The following is a 22008-nucleotide window of genomic DNA, read 5'->3' on the forward strand; positions in this document are numbered from 1 at the left end:
TGCTTTAACACTGAAGGAGCCAGTGTCAGGGCCCAGTCCGTCACTGGCTCGGGGAGAGAGAAGGGAAGGACATGGCAGGGAAGGGGTTTATCTTCCTTGTTGCTCCAACCCACAGTGGCCTTTCTGTCTCAGCACGTCACTTGTGACCCCCAGATGGGCCCCGCCGCAGAGCAGGGAACCTTCCCCATGTGCCCCAGACCTCACTCTCCGCCTTCATCATGGATCTGCCCCAACCTCGAGTTGACAGGCGGCACAAGAAATAGAAAGAGCCCTGAGTGAGGGGCCAGGACGTGAGGGCCACAGCCCTGCTGACGTGCGAACCACCTGAGTGCCCTGGGAGGTGACTTCCCTCCCCTTCTTTGCCTGCACTGGGCTCCACGCTGGGCTTCTCACCCCTCAGGGGATGTCTGTGTCTTTCTTCCTCCCTTTGCTGGGCGTGAGGGGCTGCCCTCCCAGGCAGACAGGCCCTTGGATATCTCTCAGGGGAGACAGATGCTGGGCCTGCCATTCACTAGCTCTGTGAATTCAGCTAAGCTGTTTAGCCCATGTTGCCTGTTTCCCCATCTATGATGGGGATGTAGGACTTCCCTCATAGGGTTGTTGTGAGGATGAACGAATCAATCACAGAGCTCTTTAAACAGTGCCTGGCACAGGGCAAGGGTTGAGCCTGGGCTCCCATCACCACTACCAGGCTCCTGTGTGTTTCCGGCTAGTCCGACACACCTCTCTCCCCATCTACCATGGAAGGGCCACAGAGTCGAATCCTGCTGCTGCCCTGCTCCCCGCTTCCCTCTTTGTGAACTAGGTCCTGCTCTTCGTTCTGCCTCCCCTGGGTTCTCTGGTCTTTGCCCTTCTTCTGGGTCTCTAGTCTGCCCAGGGACGCACAGAGGTCAGACCTGGGGTCTCAGCGCTGCTCTATCCAGAAATCTGCATTTCTAAGACCTACATTCCCATGCCTACACAGTCACTCTTGGTTTTAAAAAACCTCCTATTGAGTTCTGTCTGGTCCTGGTGGACCACACGTTGACCTTTCCCCCTCTGTTCCCTGGGTGCTCCAGCGTCCACCCTTTTTCCTAAATCTTTAGCTGTTGGATGGCAGATTATTTTAAATTATTTGTTTTGAATTGCTTTATAAATGATTCTTATCTGTAAACTCAGAAAGTACAGAAAATATGAGAGAAAATAAAAACAAAAAGCAATCGATGTTTGGTTTACTAATCCTGTAAGTGAAAATACACTTACACGTAAACAATGACATGAGTTAATACTTTAAAGAGACTTAGCTGAAGTATTTTTAGTGACAAGTTTTAAGAGAGGATTTAAACGTGCTTATTTGACAATGACTGTACATTTAGTTCCTTTCAATTCAGTAATCCTTTATGTCTGGCATATTGTTCTCTCCCCTGTTCTCTTAGCCACTGACATTTCTACACCCTGCATCACCTTCTCTCTAGACCAAGATGCTGCTATTAGTTGTGCTGTCAAATGAAAACGTTTTTCACTGACTGAAAAATTAGTTGTGTTGTCAAATGCTGAATTAAATGCATGCCAGCTTCTTTATTGCAGGACTTTTCAGAGCCTTTAAGTGCTAACATAATTTCCTAGGAAGGAAAGACTGTATGTAGCATTCCCCAAACTTGACTTGTAGAACAGCCCCACACTTAAAATAAAAAGGATGTTTTAACATGTTGCTAGGAGTTAGGGTTCCCTGGAACCCCATTTTGGAAGCACCTCGTTACATCAAGCCATCCAGGTTTTCACCTGGCTTACTTCACACCCTGAAGCCAATAGCACAGATTCCAAGGCATGGACTGAGTTGAGAAGTAGCTTGTAGCTAACCCTGATTTCTGTGTGAAGCAAACCTAGGATGAAATAGAACACTGGACATGGAATAGAACACAGGGCTTCATGTCTTGGTGTTGCCACTCAAAAACCATGTGAATTTGGTTAATCACAGCTGAGGTTGTTTGCTTGCCTGCAAACCGGGGATAAGATCTGCCTCTCAGGGTTGTTGTAAATAATAAATGACATTGTTTCTGAAAGAGCTTAGTTAAATGTAAATGCTGTAGACAAGTAATTTTAAGGTGTTTATTAGTATAGGAACCAACCCAAAAATTGTAACCTTATTAATACTGTGTTTTATCAACTTGGCTCATGCCTGGTGCTCCAGAACCCACAGGCCTCTCTTGGCAGACAGCATCCTCACTCTACAAGACCTCCTGGAGAGACACACAGAAGCACCTGCTCTGCTCTGCCCAGCCCCTCCCCAGCCCACCGTGGGGATCCACTCCTTTTGTGTTGCAAGTCCTACTGCACAAGGATGCCCAACTCCTGGGTCCTGAGAACTAAGCTCCGCCTGTCCTGGAGGGTAAGAAGCTGTCAGGCACCAGGAAGCCATTGCTTCCCTCCCTACTGCCACTCCATCAACAGGTCCTCACTGAGCTGAGGCCCCAAAGGAAAAGAGCACAATAGCAAACACCCAGAGCTAGAAATTGGAGGCGCACCACCTGCCAAGGGTCCTCTCTCCATGCGGTGGGACCCGGCATGAGCCACCAACTTCGGAGGGTCTCTTTCTTCTTCTGGTAAAATATCTGGCAGGCCGACCTTGTGAGAGTTTTGCAGATAAGAAAGAAAAAGGATGTCAAGCCCCTAGCCCCCAGGGAGCTTGCATATTAGTGTGGGAGAAAAGACAGACACTCTAAATGAGAGCAAGTGACTTTCTTATGGTGAAGTAGCTGCCATGAGGCAGAATGAGCCACGCACACACAGCTGTGGGCTGCTTCAAGTGACCGTGGCCGAAGAACTCAACTGGTCATGGTGTGATGGTGTCTCAGCTGGGGCGGCCATAACAAAATACCACAGACCAGGGGTGCTTAAACTACAGACATTTACTTTCTCACAGTTTCTGCACTTTCTCACAGTGGAGGCTGGAAATCAGAGATCAGGTGCCAGCATGGACGAGTTCTGGTGAGGACTCCCTTCCTGGCTTGCAGATGGCCACCTTCTCACTGTGTCCTCACATGGCCTTTCCTGGGTGCATGCATGTGTGGAGAGAGAGCTCGCTGGTATCTCTTCTTCCAAGGCCACCAATCCTATCAGGTTAGAACCCTACCCTTATGACCTCATTTACCCTTAATTACCTCCAAATACAATCACCTTTTGGGGTTAGGGCTTCAGCTTATGCACTTGGGAAGACAGTTCATTCCAGAGCAAATGGTAATAAGGTCAAGGCTGTGCACTGGGTTCCCAGGGGGGTCAGCTGACTCACCCTGGTTCTAGGCACAGGTCCTACCTGGGTCTGCTCACGGTGTAGGGGGGTGGATGCAATGCAGACCATGTTCACCGCTGGAATGGCAAAATGTGAGACCCCCTAAATGGAGTCCAGTTTTACCCCTTCCTTTGAAGGATGAGGAAATCACGGCTCCCAAAAATGAAGTGCTAACTACTCTCAAGGTCCCACAGTCCAAATCCTGACTCCCTCAGGGATTCACATTTTAAAAATGTGATTTCTGGAATAATCATGCTCATTTAAGCCACCTTGAACACATCCAGGGCTGTGTATTTCCTGTATCCCAGGCAGATGTTCCCACTTGCTCTTGCTTAATGTCAGACCGTTGTCAATAGATTTTTAGCAGCCCCATGATTAACTCTTGAGGCAGGGAACCCAGAGCCCAAACTACTCTATTTCTACCACTTTCCATTTAGAAACTTCTGGAGCCTCCAAGGAAACCCTAGGGCTCCTGGAACACAAGCAGGAATCACTTATTCTAGTCCAATATCCTTATTTGAGAGACCGTCAGGCCCAGAGGACAGTGGCTTGCCCAGAGTTATACAGGAAGGACAGGAAGTTATCGCCAAGCCTGGAACAGAACCAAGGTCTCCACTCAAAGCCTTGAGCTTCTTTCAGTCCAGAAGACCCAAAGCTCAACCCAGTGTCAGAATCACATGGGTGTTTAAAACATTGGGCTGGCCAAAAAGTGCCTTCGTTTTTTAAGTAAAAATAAAAGACACATTTTTCATTTTCACCAAGAACTTTATTGAACAATGTATTCATCCTTTTATTCCACTACATTCTGCCATTTTTCAGGCAACTTCATAATTCCATCTTCCCCAAACTTTTTATCTTTTTGAGCAAAGAACTGTTCCAGGTGCCTTTTACAGTCTTCCAGGGAATTGAAATTTTTTCCATTAAGAGAATTTTGTAAAGACCGAAATAAATGGAAATCAAACGTGCAATGGCTGGTGAATACGGCGGATGAATCAGAACTTCCCAGCCAAGCTGTACCTGTTTTTGCCTGGTCATCAGAGAAACATGTGGGGGCTTCCCTGGTGGCGCAGTGGTTGAGAGTCCGCCTGCCGATACAGGGGACACGGGTTCGTGCCCCGGTCCGGGAAGATCCCACATGCCGCGGAGCGGTTGGGCCCGTGAGCCATGCCTGCTGAGTGTGGTGTAACATTGATTGTTCTCAATTAACGTCTCGATTTGATCGCTCTCTGCTTCAACTGGTCTACCCGACCACGGAGCATCTTCCAGCAAGGAGCCTCCAGCACGAAACTTCGCAAACCGCTTTTGACGTGTTTGATCAGTCACGGCACCTTCTCCATACACTGCACGAATCATTTTTTGAGTTTCAGTTGCATTTTTACCTTCCTTGAAATAATAAAGCATAATATGCTGAAAATGTTGCTTTTTTCCTTCCATCTTCAATCTTAAAATGGCTCCCCCAAAATTCACTAATTTTGATAAGTCTCTTTTAAAATGCACATTGATATGACAGCTGTCACATACAATCTAACAAAATTGTTTCGGATGAAGTTAAAGACAACTAAGTATTACTAGAGCCATCTTACGGAGGAAACCGAATGAACCTTTTGGCCAGCCCAATAGATGTTTTTCCAGGTACTTCTCCAAAGAATTCAGATTGGTAGGTCTCGAGTGGGGCCCTGGCATGGGGATTTTTAGGAAACACCAACTGGCTGATGGGGCTGATTTCACTATAAGCAGGGACATATGTTCAGGGTGGGAAGCAGCTTTATCAAAGGGAGGGATGTGAGGGCCTGAGGCTTTCAGGCCAAGCTGTCATTGACTCTGCAGGTCGCTGTAGCACCAAGAGCTCTATTCTTATCTCTACCAAAGAAATAAATGGTGATTCCCAGAGCTATAGGTTGTGTCTGTTCCTGTAGCATCACTTGTTAGGCTCATCCAGAACGTGCGGAGCGCATGCCTATAGGTGGGGTCTGTTACGTAAACAGTAACAGGTGCAGACAGGCGGTCCTGTTAATGACCACCATCTGGATGAATAGACTTAAAAAAAAACCCAAAAACGTATGTGATGGAATTTTCCCCTCTTTGTTTTCTTATTTCTGGTGGCTTAAATATTGTGTTTGGTTTAAATACAGACATGATCCGACCACAAATATTATGGGCAGAAAAGCCAACACAGCAGACTCCGTGGAGAGACTGTCGGTTTCAGGTAAGACATAAAAATAGTGCGTGCTGCGTCTGCAGGTGTGCCTGGCTCTTCCTGGCATGTGTCACCTTGCTCCTCCAGAGGACGCCTCTGGGGAGTTGGTTTACTACCATTTTAGAGAGAAGTGATCGGAGGGGAAGAGGGTAGTCAGCTCCAAGTCACAGATAATCGATGACAGAGTAGAGATGAAAGTGTGGATGGCATGTCTCAGCAGCAGCCAGGTCTAGCTTTGGTTCTTGGTCCCTGGAGGTGGGGCAGAGGAAGACTGAGTCCACAGCCCCTGGGACACAAGAACCAGGAATGGAACTCCAGTCAACTGCTTGTTTTTGTTATGATGATGAATAGGACCATCTGAAAGGTAATCATCTGTGTAAAGTACATTTCAATCTTGTGCCAGGTCCTCCTGACCCCTGGATATTAACTGTTGCTACCTGCATGGTAATAGGGGGGAGACAGTGTTGAACTCAGCTGTCAGGGCGCCCCTGGGGACAGGTGTCTCTGATCAGCTGGCCCCTTCACTATTTGGGAAGATGAGATTTCAATCCTGAAGATCCGGTCTTCACAGATTGTCACGGTTTGCATTTTATTTCTGGGGGCTGTGCACCTGGCCTTTGCCTAGGTCACCCACATGCTCTCCCCACTCTAGAAGTGAGTGGAGGTGGGCCTGACCTAGTCAGGAGGTGAGAACATGGCAGCCCTCTTTCCTATAGCTTGGGAATCAGAATCAGGGATGGGGCGGCCCAGGGAGGGCGCTGGCAATTCCATTTTGACCTGTTAAGCCCTAGAGGACTCAGAGGTGAAAAAGACAAGGTCCCCTCCCTGTCCCAGAATTCACAGGATAATGCCAGGCAGAGGGACACAAGGGCTGGGTCTGCTCAAGCGGGGTTCTGTGGGAACACAGAGGGAGGAGAGACCCAATTTGCCGCAGAGGGACACAGCTGGGGTAAGGCAGGGGTAAGCTGGCCTCTCCAGGCTTCTAGAATCAGGTTCTGCTACATCTGAAACATGGCAAGCCCAGGTTCCTTACAGAATCTCTTTAATGTATTTTATGTCTTCATGATTCTTGGAGGATCATGAGATGGCATAAAGGTATTGTGCTGGTCAGCTGCTTTGAGTCTCTTTGCTTCTGTGAGCAGCACTGGTGCTAGGCCAAGGAAGCCACTTATGAAAGTGAGAACGTCTCTTCTGCCACTGGTCTCTTTTGAGTGAAGGCACTGGGGCCCTTGGTAAAGGGACGATGTTGCTTGCTGATCTTATTGGTTGTAACACCTTAGTTCCAGTTAGCAAAGTGGATTTGCTGCTTCCCTTCCAGGGCCCTGGAGGGTGGGACTTGGGGCAGGTCCTGTTTTCGTGAGTTGTGAGACGGAGGGAGGGCACCAGGAAGGTGACCTCACCTGGGTGCCCGTTCCTGAGGTAGAGGGGAAGTTCGCTTGAGGATGCCCGGCAGTGCTTAGGTGGGGCTGCAGGAGCCCACACACCTTGCCAGTAATGCCCAGCGTCCACCCTTGGGGTGTTTGTACCTGCTTGCGTGTGGCCTGTAGGGCAGAACCCGCGCACATGGCTCACCCACCGGCCTCCCTCGCCTCACCTGTCTCAGTTGCCATCAGCTCTGGCTTTTCTCATGTGACTAAAATCCTCCTCCCTGCAGCTGTCTTCTTCTTAGTCTGGATTCTCTCCCTTACACGTGGGAAAAGGGGTGCCTGTGTTGAGCCCCCAAGGTGTTCTGGGGTCTTCACCTGTAAAACTTAAGTGGTTTTGCCACTTCATGTCAGTAATGTGTAGATTTTCCATATTGGTGGATTACTTCTGACATAAGAAATGTGGAAAGCTAGGCAGTTGAAAGAAGAGGCATTTTTAAATGAGTGAGGATGCCATTGTCTGTTGAGCTGGGGTTATAACAGGCAGAAAGGAATGAGTTGGTTAGTTCACTGGGACAGGAAGGATTCTGGGCTAACCCCCGTCTGAGTGTTCCCGTGAAGAAGGCCAAGGGACAAGCCACAGCACCCCCTGGTGGACCTCACAGTGACCTGCCATCCCATTAAATGTCCACAGTAGGGATGGCCAGCATGGAGTCATCCCCAGTCCCTCTCCTGGTCCCCTGAGACAAGAAACATTCCTTTCCAAAGGACAAGTCAGACTTAGGAATGTGGTAGGTGGCTGTAGACTACTCCAGAGTTGAGTGGCACCCCTGACGCACCATGGGTGCCGGGGAAAGGGGGTGTATAGTGAAGAAAGGAAGCTTGCCCAAAGAAGGGTCTAAACTTTGCCCTCGGCTACTGGGAAGTGACCACGAGGCCCTTAGAATGTCGCACTTGATAAGAGTGTCTTTCTTTTACCTGGGGACCTTGAGCCTCCCAGGACAATGTGGTTTACGATGAGGGCTTTGGGCCATGTGGTATCCAGTCTGCCTCCAGAGGGGTCAGCCATGATGGCAGTTAGCCGTGGAGCCCAGTGGAAACTCTGCACGCCAAGGCTCAGGTGGGCATCCCTGGTGGGCAGTGCTCTGTGCGTATGGACACACCGTTGTTGGGAGCAGTTAACGCTATTCACAGCTCCGTGGAAGCTCTGCTTTGGAACTTTCCTCGACTCGGCGCTATGCACCTTTTCCCTTGGCTGATTTTAACCTGCATTCTTCAGCTGTAATAAACCATAACTCTGAGTATGACGGCTTTCAGTGAGTTCTATGAGTTCTTCTAGTAAATTATTGAACCTCAGGGTGGTCTTGGGACACCCGTGCCCCCAGACTTTGCAGTTGGTAATTATACAGTAGAGTAGAATCCTTCACTATATGAGTCTTTTTTAACACTGGCTATGTGACTGAGCTAACTGACCACAGACAGACAGGTTGAACATAAAAAAAAAATCAAGAAAAAAGTGCTAGAGACACAGGCTCTTAGAGGCAGATGTCACAGCAGTGATACTTGGCTATGGGCCCAGCTCACTGTGTGACGGGCTTCAAGTGTGGATACAAACTGAGATAGCTGAGCTCTCACTGAAATGCTTTCTGGTGCCAGGATGAAGAGAAATCCCAAGTCAGTATCCAAGGTTAAAGTGTAATTGTGGACCCCAGTGACTGTGCTCCATTCCTGCCAGAGGGGACCTCTGATTTCTAGGGTTAAATGAGCATAGCATCTGGGTGGATTAGGGATGGAAAGGTGGGTTGGTAACAGGAAGGAGAGGAAGAAACAGATGAAGAGTCAGAAGATGGAGATTTGGATCCTAACATTGTTATGGGCTGGTCACGACTTTGGGAAGGTCACTGATGTCGCTGGATCTTTGCCCCATTTGGCATCTTGCAGGCAGGCATTCCTATGTTTGATAGGAAGATGGAGCTAGATTCAGGGAAGGTAATGAAAGAGAATGTACATTTGTGTACTTTCTCTGTCAGGGGCTGGGTTGGGGCTTGACTTACTATATTAATCAGGGATCTTCATAGAAACAGAACCAGTAGTACACACACACACACACACACGTGCATACCATTTATCTATATATATGTATAGCTATAGCTATATCTGTATCTATCTAGAGAGAGAGAGATTTTAAGAAACTGGCTCATATGATTGCAGGGGCTGGCAAGTCTGAAATGTGTAGGGAAGGCCAGCAGGCTGGAAACTCAGGGAAGGGTTGATGCTGCAGTCTTGAGTCTGAATTCCTTAACAGACTAGAAAACGCAGGCACATTTTGTGTGTTGCAGTCTTGAGGAGAACTTCAGAAAATCTAGTCTTTGCTCTCAAGGCCTTCAGCTGATTGGATGAGACCCACCCACATATGGCGGGTGATCTGCTTGACCCAGAGTCTACTGAGTTAAATATCAATCACACTTGAAAAATAGCTTTCCAGCAACATCTAGACTGATGTTCACCCAAGCAACTGGGCACCACAGCCTAGCCAAGGCAATACGTAAAATTAACCATCAGCACATTTAATGCTCACAGCAACAGTGCAAAGTAGGCAGCAAGAACAGTGCTGGGCCTGGGCCTAACATGTTTCTGGCTCCATCTTCACGTGTTACCATGTTGTATCTGGTAAATGATCCCTAAGATCTGCCAGCTGGGACATTTACACTCTTTGTAAACCAAACAACAGACTCCATTTTTCCTACTGTTCCCTCCCCCAAAAAGGGCTGCTGGTGCTAACACCCCCCCACCCCTTTTTTTTTTTTCTAACAAGGTAATGGTCTACTAGGAGCCTGGAAAGCTTATTGGTAGCCAAAGATTTGTCCTTATGTCCAGACTGTGATACTTACCAGCTACCTACTGAATGGTTCAGGGAAGGCATCCGTTCATTCAGCCAAACTGACAAAACCTTTCCGACATACCAGGCATTATGATAAGGACCAGGGCTGGAATATAGCCAAGACACAGACCTGTTTGTATCTCTCAGTGTAGCTGATCTGGAGAAGATTATCATAAGATGAGCAAATGTTTGGAAAGTGCTTTTGGTGTTGTAAAATGCTGGCTCTAAGTTTCTGCACGCTCACTGCAGTCACTGAATGTCCAGACTTCCCGTGACCCTATGAAAATGGTAGAGTTGATTTAATTGTCAGCATGGTAGTGACTAAACATGGCAAGCATTCTGAGTACTTATTTGCATAAAAGTTTAAGAAGTTATCAGTTTCGCTTGTAAAATCTCCAGAACCTCATAAGAAATGCTAATGAAAGATCTAAGCTGAAGCTCGACAGTGAGCTTCCCCAAAGAGAGGAAAGAATGAATGGAAATGAAGAGTGCCATTATGCAGGACTGATTTCTTCAAATGCCAGATGTTAATAATTAAACTTTCATTAATGGATAAAAAGAATGAAATAATGCCATTTGCATCAACATGCATGGACCTGGAGATTATCATACTAAGTGAAGTAAGTCAGACAAAAGCAGATATCATATGATATCGCTTATATGTGGAATCTAAAAAAAAATGATACAAATGAACTTATTTACAAAACAGACAGACTCACAGACTTAGAGAATGAACTTACGGTTACCGGGGGAAGGGTGGGGGGAGGGAGAGATTGGGAGTTTGGGATTGACATGTACACACTGCTATATTTAAAATAGATAACCAACAAGGACCTACTGTTTAGCACAGGGAACTCTGCTCAATATTCTGTAATAACCTAAATGGGAAAAGAACTTGAAAAAGAATAGATACATGTATATGTATAACTGAATCACTTTGCTGTATACCTGAAACTAACAACATTGTGAATCAACTATGCTCCAATATAAAAAAAAAAAAAGAAAAACTTTCATTAATGGAGAACACAACAGAAGGAATGTTACATCAGTGAACTTAAAAACTCTTCTCCTGCCTAAATGACTTGCCTTCCATTTGGGAAAAATACCCTCTTCTAAGGACAATGAGTTAACTAGGTAAGTTCCCATGATTGGAGAGGCACAGGGACAGACTTTTGTTGTCCATTTACCTGTGATGTCACGGATGCGTCATTGCTCTCGGGTGTGCTACACTTGGCCTCAGGGTTGTAAATAGAACTATGTTAGGACTACTGTGAAACGTAATAAGTAAATAATAAAATATGAATCTTACCAATGAAGAGCAGTACTGTTCCTTGACCAGTGACTTTTAAAGCTATCCTGATGGAGAGAAAAATCAGTTTTACCAATCCATGTAGGCTCTGAGGTAAAAGTGACTTGGAATAGAGAAAGAACCCAAATGGGCCCCAGAAGCCTAGGTTTTCGCATATGAAGGTCAAGGACAGTCTTATTCAGCCATCTTTTTGGTAACTATTTTAGAGTTCACACTCCTGGTACCATCCAAAAAGCTAGTTACGTCTTCTTCCCTGTAATGAAAGAATGTCTTTAACTGAGCCTTTAAAAAAAATTACTTAATAGTTAAGAATGAAAATAAGCTATAAGATAAATATGGTTTCGGTTCATATTCTGCCCCTACTTCTCTCTGGGCCTCAGTTTTCTTAATCTGTAAAATGTGTAGGTTTTAATATATATGGGTTTTATGGCTTCCTGTTCTTTCCAACTTCCTGAAATCACAGCTCCCCAGCCCTGTACCACTCAGCTGTTCAGGTGAGGGAAACTGGGGAAATTGTAGCTGAAAGGTCATCTCCAGCTTTTCCTTGAAACAAAGCTTTGTGCCCTCCCTCCCCTCCACAGCCCCTGGCTATGGCTAGACCCGCGTGGGCAGGGAAGGGAGGCGGTATTCCTGGGGCCGGGCAGGGTCTAAGGGCTTATTCCATGTCTCCTGAGTGTCTCTGGGATAAACATTTGGTGAGGAGGCAGGGGGCTGTGTGGAAAGGGGGTTGCCATGGCAACCCGGAACTGTGTGCTGCTCCAGACCTGTTGATTTCTCCCTCTCTGGCCTCGTGTCTTTTCTGATGGGAGGGGACAAATATTGGGAGTGACCTGGGGAGTTGAGCAAATTCCCGCAAACCATTCCGCAGCCCCCAGCCTGAACACGATTCACAGAGGAGGGGCCCAGCACCAAGATAGCGCACAGCACTCTAAGCTCGCTGCGTCCCAGAACCAGCTTCCTCAGGCCACTCAGTCTTCCTTCAATACTCAAAGCCCACCTGCTCTGAGGGGCCGTTGGAGATTACCCGCCATAGCTCTCTCCCTTCTCTGAATTCCTTCAGCATGTGTGTCGGTGTATCGTGTATGTAAGTCTTCTTAAGCTTTCTCAGCTGCTAAAGGCTGCACATCAACAGAATAGTTAGCCTTAGGATGAATTGTTTCTGTCATCAACCACATACATAACCTTGCACCAGTAACACAGGAAGTGCTGGTGTGGCCAGAGATCTGGGCTCAGGTGTAAGGAATAAATAAGCAAGGGCAGGGGATCTCAGAGAGGGTCTCACCCAGAGAAGCCAGGCAGTAGAAGGAGAGGAGAGGGGAGGGGCAGGGGAGGAGGGTGGGGAGAGGACCAAAGGGCAGGGAGAGAGAGGGGGAGGGGGCACGGGAGAGAGAAGGAGAGTGAGTGCGTGTCAAGGGATGAAGGATTCGATGCTGTACTGGAAGAGAGGTGAGAAAACTAGAAGCAAGGGCAGGTACAATTCAATTAGGGGGAAACTAACTGTAAATAACACTCCTAGTTACATTAGGGAACCGATTCTGGTTCCAGCTCCTGAGCACCAGGGCCTGCAGGGTGGGTGGATGCTGAAGGCCTTCTCTGGGAGCAGCAGTAAGGAAGGGCCACTTCTGCCTTTCCCTCCCGCAGGCCCTTCCCAGCCCCGGAGCGCCCGCCCGCCAGCCCCGGGGGTGCTGGCCGCTGTGGCCAGAGGCACGATGACAGTGTCTCAGGGCCTCTGCTCCAGCCACCGTTGTTTTCCACTTGACTTTGAGGAAGTTAATGAACAAATGCTCGGCGTGGCCTCAACTGCTCCCTTCTCAACCGTGAGCCTGTCCACACGGCAAAGCCTCCTGCTGTCTCGGCTGCTCCCCTGCAGCTGTCAAAGCAGGCAGCTGTCGGGTGGTATATTGGTTAACACATGTGAGCTCATTGGAGTCTGGTGTGCGTGGTACAACTTCCACTCTGTTCCCTCAGCTTTTTTCTCAGACTCCCTGGCTCGGAAGATAGCTCTGGCAAGAACCTACATGTATGATATGAAAACACCATCCCTCGTATGCTATATATAGTTGTGCACAGGTGTTAGATAAGAAGTACATGTGTTATAAGTGTAAAATGTGGTCAGAAGACCCAGATGCAAAAATCTATTTGTTCACAGCCGCAGGCATCTGTTCGCAGATGACCCGCCGGTCCCTGCCCTGATCCAGAGAATTACTTAGGACTGTTCAAAATGAACGATACTTGTCAACACGTTCTAAAATCCAGTTAATAAAAAAGGAAAGTGTCAAGTTGCTTCCAAATTGATCTGAGTAGGATTTTTTAAATGTCTGCAATAAAAGTTATTTATAAGACAGATTCTATCAGTTTACACTTAAAAATCTTAAAAACCTTTAATGGCATCCCATTTCCTGTGGTGAACACTCCAGGTTCTGGATGGTCATGCAAGGTCTTCCATAATCTAGACTTAGTGTTATTCATCTTTAAGACTATGACCTCCACTGCTTGTACCACAGAGCTTGTTTTCTGGTTGTATCCTTTTGACTATGTAAAAATATAAATTTCTTGGACAAATATATAATTTGCGATGGTCCAAAGCTAGAAGAGATAGTGAATTCATTTATTCATACTGAACACCTAGGCTGGGCTGGGTTTGGTTCTAGCACTGAGGATACAGCAAGGACGAAACAAAGCATCTGCTCTGTGGAGCTTGCATGCTAGTGAGGGAAATGGACCAAAGTGTCGGGTGGGGTAAGAAGAGATACCAGGTGGCTTGGGATGGGAGTAATCACTGATCTCAGAGAGGAGCCTCCCTGATAAGGTGCACTTTGAGCAGAAGAGAGCACCAGCTAAGATTGAGGAGAATGGTGTTTTCAGGCCGTGGGAAGAGCAATGCAAAGACTGTCTTGTATGCTTGGAGCGTTTGTACGACAGCAAGAAGGCCACTTGTGGTGGTGGTGGAGAGAGTGGAGGTGAGAATTGTAGGAGGTGAGGTCAGAGAGGTAGCTAAGGCCAGATCTCATAGAGCATTCTGGCTATGGTCATGACTTTGGATTTTACTCCAGTGACATGGGAAGCCACTGGAAGATTTTGAGCAGTTGAGAGGTATGATTGACTTAGGAATTACACAGTTACTCTGGTTACCATATGCAGAACAGGCTACTGTGGGGAGTCAAGAGTGGAAGCTGGGAGACCAGACAAGAAGTTATTCTAATAGTCTAGGTTAGGGACAGTGGTGGTTTAGACTAGGGTGTGCATGATGGAGGTAGTGAAAATGGTAGGATTCTGTAGACATTTGAAGGTAGGGTTGTAAGGATCTTCTGATCAATCAGACATGGAATGTGGGAGGAGAGTCAATGATTCCAAAGATTTTGGACTGAGCAGTCAGGAACATTGAGACTAGAGTCACTATTTATGGACGTGGGGAGGAGTTTGGGAAAAGCTAAGGGTTCTATTTTGGATCGATTAAATTTAAGACACATGGGCTTCCCTGGTGGCACAGTGGTTGAGAGTCCACCTGCCGATGCAGGGGACACGGGTTCATGCCCCGGTCCGGGAGGATCCCATATGCCGTGGAGCGGCTGGGCCCGTGAGCCATGGCCACTGAGCCTGTGCGTCCGGAGCCTGTGCTCCGCAACGGGAGAGGCCACAACAGTGAGAGGCCTGTGTACCGCAAAAAAAAAAAAAATAAAAAAAAATAAGACACACATTCTGTAATTAGAGATATTCAGTAGGCAGTTGGATACAGGCATCTGAAAGTCAGGGAGAAATTAGGACTGGAGAAATAGTGTTGGGAGTGGTTCAGCCTACAGATGGCTTTAGGGAGTGAGGGTATATAAAAAAGGGAAGAAATCCAAGGACCCAGCAATGATGGAGGAGCATCCAAGGGGATAGAATGAGAACCGAGAGAGAGGGATTCCCATGAGGCCAAGGAAAGAAAGCATCCGCAGAAGGAGAGATCAACTAGGTCAGATGCTGCTGGTACATCAATAAGATGAAGACTGAGACTTGACCATTGAATTTAACAATAAGAGGTCCATTGCTATGTAGAATTCAGTTTTAGATAGCCCCCGATAGGCCAAAACTATCATGATCATTTTAATAGGAAACCACACATAGGTTCAAATGTATCAAGTTTCATGTGTAGGATTTGGAAGATGTGGGTTAACAACAGTTTCTGAGAAAAAGCCTGGTGGGATTTATGATGCTGAGTGCCATACAAACTACCAAGTGATGGAGATGTCAAAAAAACCACATGGAACTGACTTTGCTGCATAGATGGAAGCAGAGCATCTAGACTAATGGGACTGGGTTCTGTCCGAGAGGTGCACTGCCAGGAGGGCAAGTGTTTCTGTATCTATTTCTGTATAACAAGTCACCCTCAGAATGTACTGGTTTAATCCAATGATTTATTATTTCTCATAATTTTATGGATCGGTTGGTTGGTTCTTCTTTTGGTTTTGCCTGGGCTGATATGACTACAGTCCTCTTGTGAATTGACAAGGCCCTGGGTTTAGCTGGGTCCTTCAGACCATATGGTTTTTCATCTTCAAGGAGGCAAAATTGGACTTCCTTGCATGTTGATGGCAGTGATCCAAGAGGGCAAGCCCAAGGTACAATGACTTACCAAGCCTCTGCTTGCACCATATTTGTCCCATTGACCAAAGTGAGTCATATGGCCAAGCCCAAGGTCAAGGTGGGAGGAGACAGTATCAATATATGGATACCAGAGATGTGATTTTTTGGGGGCCTTTTGTATGAAAATCTACCACTGGCAGATTTTGACTTGATATGAGAGAGAAGGTTTTTTGGTTTTTTTTTTTTTTTTAACATCTTTATTGGAGTATAATTGCTTTACAGTGTTGTGTTAGTTTCTGGGCAGAAGACCTAAATAGACATTTCTCCAAAGAAGATATGCAGATTGCCAACTAACACATGAAAGGATACTCAACATCACTAATCATTAAAGAAATGCAAATCAAAACTACAGTGAGGTATCACCTCACATGGTCAGAATGGCCATCATCAAAAAATCGACAAACAATAAATGCTGGAGAGGATGTGGAGAAAAGGGAACCCTCTTGCACTGTTGGTGGGAATGTGAATTGATACAGCCACTATGGAGAGAAAAGTTTTAAACAGCAATAGCCATGCAATTAGCTGCTTTATGAAATAGCTGCTCCCTGGTGGTGGTGATGTTCCAACTCTAATTCATATGTTTATTCTTCCACTCATTTAAACATTTTATTAAATACCTATGATATGCAAGATCCTAGGTTAGGTACTGTGAGGGGTAAAAGATGGATAGAATAAAGTCTGTGGAATGACTTTTACAGACCTCTGGGAGAAATGGAAAAACAAAAAAATTGGAGTCACTGAGAGATACTTACAGATAAAGAACAGTGGGAAAGCAGAGAAGAGAGAGAACTTCTGGCTGGAGTCGGGGAGTGGAGGATGAGGAGGCCATTGGAGCCTTTACAGAAAAGGTAACATTTTAGCAGAGAGAAAGGAAGGAAACTAATAGTTATGGAGTTCTTCTCTGAGCCAGGCACAGTACTAGGCTCTGTGTGAATGTTTCACCCTTTAATCCTTGTGGCAAGTACACCATTCCCATCTAAGGACACTGGATCTCAGAGTGTTCACACAGGCATTGTCAGGCCAAGAATTTAAGTCTTGGTCTGGCTAGTCTAAAATCTGTATTCTTCACAGGAAATTAGGCTGCCTCAATAAAATTATCATGTATGATAATTCAGATATTTTAAAGTACTTTAAAAAGCTCATTCAAGCCTCACAACAAATATGAGGAAAATATTATCCCCATTTTATAGGTGAAGAAATTGAAGCTCAGAGAAATTGAGTCAGATAGATGTGGCACTTTTGCATTAACTCTTCCCTCTGCCTGGAATTCTGTTTCCTGTGACTTTATGTGTCTGGCTCCTTCCTGTCATTCAGGTCTCAGCTTAAATGTCACCTTCCCTCATCACCAAGTCTGAAGTGGCCCCACGTCTTAGGCTCGCATATCATCCTATTTAAATTCTTTGTGTGGCACTTGTCACTGTTCGGATGATCTGTTTTGTTTTGTTTTGTTTTTCTTTAAACTTTGCTGATTGCTGGTTTTCAGTTTCGCCCCATTAGAAACTAAACTCCATGAATGCAATATTTTTCTTTTTCTCTTTTTTTAGCTTGATTTTATTTTAATCCCACACATCAGATACTTATGTTTCATAGTCATATTTATTTTTATTTACATACAAGTTTACTCTTTCTTATTGCTCACCAGTCCTTCTTTCTTTTTGTCCTTTTTTTCGATATCATTTTCCTTCTTCTTAATGTATATCCTTTAGTTCAGATATTCCTTTAATCAGGGTCTATTGTACTGAATGAACTCTGATTTCGTATGTCTGGAAATGCTGTATTTCCTGTTGTTCTTGAAATATAGTTTCAGTGCTTGTATTTAGTACAGTTCTGAGTTGACAGCGATTTTCTCTCAGCATTTTGAAGATATTCTGTTGACCTCTGGCTTTCCTTGTTGCTGTTGAGGTCAGCTGTCAGCCTAATCACTGTTCCTTAATAGTGTTTCCCCACTCCACCCCCCACCCCCTCACCCCCTCACCCCCCACCCCCCCACCCCCTCACCTCCCCACTCCCGCCCCGCCACCGGCTATTTTTAAGATCTTCTTTCTTTGGTTTTCTATAGCTTCATTATGATGCGTACTGCTTGGAATAGGTTAGATTCCCTGAAACTGAGAAGTGGTGTCAACTATGGAAAATTCTAAGCCATCTTCTTTTCAAATATTTCTTCGTTCTTTTCTCCCTATTTACATCTTCTGGAACCTCAATTATACATAAGTTGCATCTTTTCATTCTCTCATTCATGTATCTTAACATCTTATTTATATTTTTCACCTTTTTGGCTGATGCATCCTGGATAATTCTTTAGCTGTTTCCCCCAGTCTAATAGGTACATTTTTCTTCCTGTGTCTAACCTGCTGTTTAAGTCATCCAATGTGTTTTAAATTTCATTTATCGTAGTGTTTATTTCATGAAGTTATATTTGGTTCTTTAAAACAGGTTTGTTCAGCTTTGCTAATCTTTTGCTCCTTTGGATTACTATAATTTCCCTCATTTCTTTAACCATGTTAAACCTACTTATTAAAATTTTTTCTCTAATCATTTAATACCTGCAGGCTCTATGAGTCTGATTCTGCAATTTATTGTTTCTGTTGACTCTTACTAATATTGGCTTGTACTCCATGTATTTAGTGATTTTGCTGTTCATTTCTGAAAATAACAAGAGGCCTGAGTTGAATTTTCAGAGAGAATTTTCTTGGAGAGAATTTGTGTTTCTTCTGCCAGGTGTTTGGAGCACTGTCCAATTGAGGACAACTTTAAACTAAGTTTGGCACCCTCTATTTTTGGTGTGAATTCCAGCCCTAAATCCTCATCAATATTAGTTTGTGGTAGGAAAAATTAGGGGAATGTTTTTTTTTCCTGCCACTTTCCTATTCTAAGGGTCAAGTCTGAGCCAGATAAATCTTTGATGGGGCAACTAAGGTATCACCCTGTAGGCTTCCCAGTTAATAAACGTCCCATTTTGCTTGGGATCTAGGATTTTTTCCTCTAGTCTCTTATATGTATGGCCCTAGACCAACAGGAAATTCAGAGATTCCCACAAGGAAAATGACCTTGTAGCTTAGTTATCTCCATTGAATTGTACTTCCTTATCTTTATTTCCCCTGATTGTACTCCTTGTTCTCCTGCTAGCTCGGCCACACTTTAAGATATGTTTTATGTTTTATCCAGAATTCTTAGTTGTTCTGTACTGGGAAGGTATTCTCTCCTTGTTTATCCCGACATATTGCCAGAAGCAGAAGCACCTATTCTTTTTCCACGCTACATTACTTGGCCTCAAAGCTTGACGAACACTTATCAGAGATGTAGCAAAAAGTCATTTCTGTTTTGAGTGATGTTACCAGAATCCTGTTCTCTTAATATTAAAAATGTCCCTCTTTCCCCCAAGATCATCTAACCATAAAAGAAAAGCAAAGGTCTTTGTGTAAAATGAAGAGCCAGTGTGGCTGCAACACAATAAGAAATGGGAAGAGAGGCATGAGAATAAGTTGGAGATACAGATTGGAATCAGATCATGAAGAAGTATTGTGGGGAACTGGGTTTTTTCTAAGTCAAATAGGAAATCATTAAAGGTGTTAAACAGGATAGGGATCTGAACTAAGTCTATTTGAAGACTATAAACGAGGATGACAAATTGTTGGAGGGCAGAAGTGGAAAAATGGAGACCTGCTGGGAGACTTTCATTAGTCCAGATAAGAAATGGAGGTGGCTTGGAGTAGCACGGTAGCCAGGAGACACAAAAATGTGTATAAGTATAGTATCTATTGTTATGTAGCTAATTACTCCAAAATGTAGCAACTTAAAACAATCAGCACTTGTATCACCCAGTTTCTGAGTGCTAGGAGTCTAGGAACAACTTGTCTGAGTGGCTCTGGCTCAGGGTCAATAGTCAAGCTTACATCTGGGGCTGCCTCAAGGCCGCCTCAAGGCCATCTCAAGGCTTGACTGGGCTGGGGAATCCACGTTCAAGCTCACTCATGTGGTTGCTGGAAGGCTCAATCCCTTGCTGCCTGATGGCCAGAGGCTTCTGTTCCCTACCATATGGACCTCTCCAAGGGCTATTCACAACATGGCAGTTTGCAGCTAGCTTCCCTCAGAGTCGGGGTGCTGGTGGGAGAACAAGATGGAAGTCATAGTCTTTTTATATCCTAATCTCTGAAGTAACATATCATCAACTCTGCCATATGCTATTGGTTGTACAAACCAACCTGAGACAGTATGGGAGAGGACTACACAAGGGTATGAATATCAGGAAGTGGGAATCATTGGGGACCATCTTGGAAGCTGCCTACCATAATGCATATGAGATCTACTTTGGCTGTAGAACAAACCAAATGATGAATTTGATGTGAGGAAAGGGAAGAAAATAAGGATGGCTTCCAGGCTTTTGGTTTTAGTTACTTTACTACAATTGGAAGAAAAGTGAGGAGAAATCAAGAGTTCTTCTTTCAACATGTGCAGAAGTTGCAAAGTCTTTTAGATATCCAAGTGGATGTATCAGTAAGAAGTTTGAATGAATGATTCTGGAGCTTGGGAGAGAGCCCAAGACAGGAGATTAAATTTGCAAGTCATAACCTATAGATGAGATCTAAAACATAGGCACTGGATGAGATCACTTAGTTGCAGTTATTCGCAACCTTAGCTGCCCATTAGAATCATCTGGGAAGCTTGAAAAATTGACACCAGGCCATTCTCCAAGTCAACTAAATCAACATATCTGGACATGGCACCCAACCATTGGGATTTTTAAAGTTCCCCAGTGATTTCAATGAGAACCGAAGATTGAAAACCACTGACAAGGGAGAAAATGCAAGAAGGGAAAAGAAGGGAGCCCACGACCCCTGCGTGTACGCGAGGGTAGAGGATGATGGTGCTGCAGAGGGAGAAAGTTAAGGCATAAGACACAGCTTCTTTCGCAGTGCCTGAGAATTGGTTTATTTTGTGGTTGACAAGCTGGTGAGCTGAGAGCAGTTTGTACGCTCCACATGCAAAGGGTCATCCTCTGTGGCTGATGAAGAACATAGGATCACTTTGGAATTTCAAAATGTAAAAAGTTGAATACACTGATTCCATTTCATAATGCAGTCAGACTTAATTAGACCCAAAGTATTTACCCACTGTTCCCCTGGCCTTTTTTTTTTTTTTTTTTTGCGGTACGCGGGCCTCTCACTGCTGTGGCCTCTCCCGTGGCGGAGCACAGGCTCCGGACGCGCAGGCTCAGCGGCCATGGCTCACGGGCCCAGCCGCTCCATGGCATGTGACATCCTCCCGGACCGGGGCACGAACCCGCGTCCCCTGCATCGGCAGGCGGACTCTCAACCACTGTGCCACCAGGGAAGCCCTGGTCTTTTTAATTAGGGGTAAAATTTAAGCAAATCTGAACCCGACACTCTTTACGTATAGAAGACTCTGTGCAGAGATGTGGCTGGATTCCAGTGGGAAGCTCCTGAAGTCAGGCTGTCAGGGAAAAAAGACTAAGTGTCCAGTCTAACGTCAGATTAACACTAACAATGTGCTGATCTTCGTGTGCAAAAAGATCTTGGGACAATCCATTGGTAAGTAGGTGTTGGAGGTGTTTTTCCATCTGTGCGGATCCAACCATTTGTTAGCCCCTCTCCCCAAACTTTTGCAAACTGATGTACCTGAGTGAACAGTGGCTTGCAGCTGTGTTCTCAGCCCTGCTTCCTGAGACATTGACACTGTGACCTTGATCTCATTAATCCATTTTCCATGACTCTTGACCAACAAATCAGATAGGTCAAATTCATAACCCTTGAGTCCTCTGGAAGGATATAGCGCATTCCCTCACCCTATGCCTGCACCTGACTGGGCTCTTTTAAAAACTATCACTTTGTTTCTATTTCTGGCTATCAGGGTCATTAAAGGAGACTTCAGATGCTCTCTGGTTGGAGTCCAAAGTCCTCAGTTCAAGACTGAGCTCTACCACTTGTTGGTTGTGAGCCCTAGGGCACACCACTTAGTCTACTAAGCCTGTCTCCCCCTCTGTAGAATGGAGGGTCCCTGCCTTACTCTTTCCTGAGATCACTGTTTATAGAGAAATGAGTGAATGTAAACACCTTATCTTGCTGATGTAGACTTAACCGCCACCATATCTGCTGCACTGGGCATATGCAGAGCCGTTCACCTGCCTTGGACGTCTGCCTCCTTGCCTTCTCACCATCAGGCCTTTCCTTCCTTCCATATCTCATGGCTCAGACCTCAGATTTCTTCAGGAAGTCCTTCTGGATTAACCCCATCTCACTTGTATCATCCTTTTTGCTTTTCTGCAGTGCCAGAATATGGTGTTCTCTTTAAGTACCATTTACTTGTATGTTTCTCTATGGATGTCTTAAAATTTGTCCCAAATCT

At 45.4% G+C, this 22008-nt stretch overlaps 1 protein-coding gene across 2 annotated transcripts in view; it reads left to right on the plus strand.

Annotated features, from left to right (window-relative positions):
* Positions 1-2173: 2173 nt before the first annotated feature.
* PLXNA4 (plexin A4) overlaps positions 2174-22008 on the plus strand; it is a 608317-nt gene continuing 588482 nt past the window's right edge. The window contains exons 1-3 of one of the 2 annotated variants that reach the window (XM_060305298.1): positions 2174-2368; positions 2922-3099; positions 5401-5474. In XM_060305298.1, the coding sequence (XP_060161281.1) occupies positions 5423-5474 (52 nt within the window). In that variant the 5' untranslated portion in view covers positions 2174-2368; positions 2922-3099; positions 5401-5422. Of the gene's footprint in view, positions 2369-2921; positions 3100-5400; positions 5475-22008 lie in introns of those variants that run through there. The other variant, XM_060305299.1, reaches the window with a different exon arrangement.

Source organism: Globicephala melas, chromosome 9 (genome assembly GCF_963455315.2).
Source record: "Globicephala melas chromosome 9, mGloMel1.2, whole genome shotgun sequence".
In the NCBI taxonomy this organism is placed as follows: Eukaryota; Metazoa; Chordata; class Mammalia; order Artiodactyla; family Delphinidae; genus Globicephala; species Globicephala melas.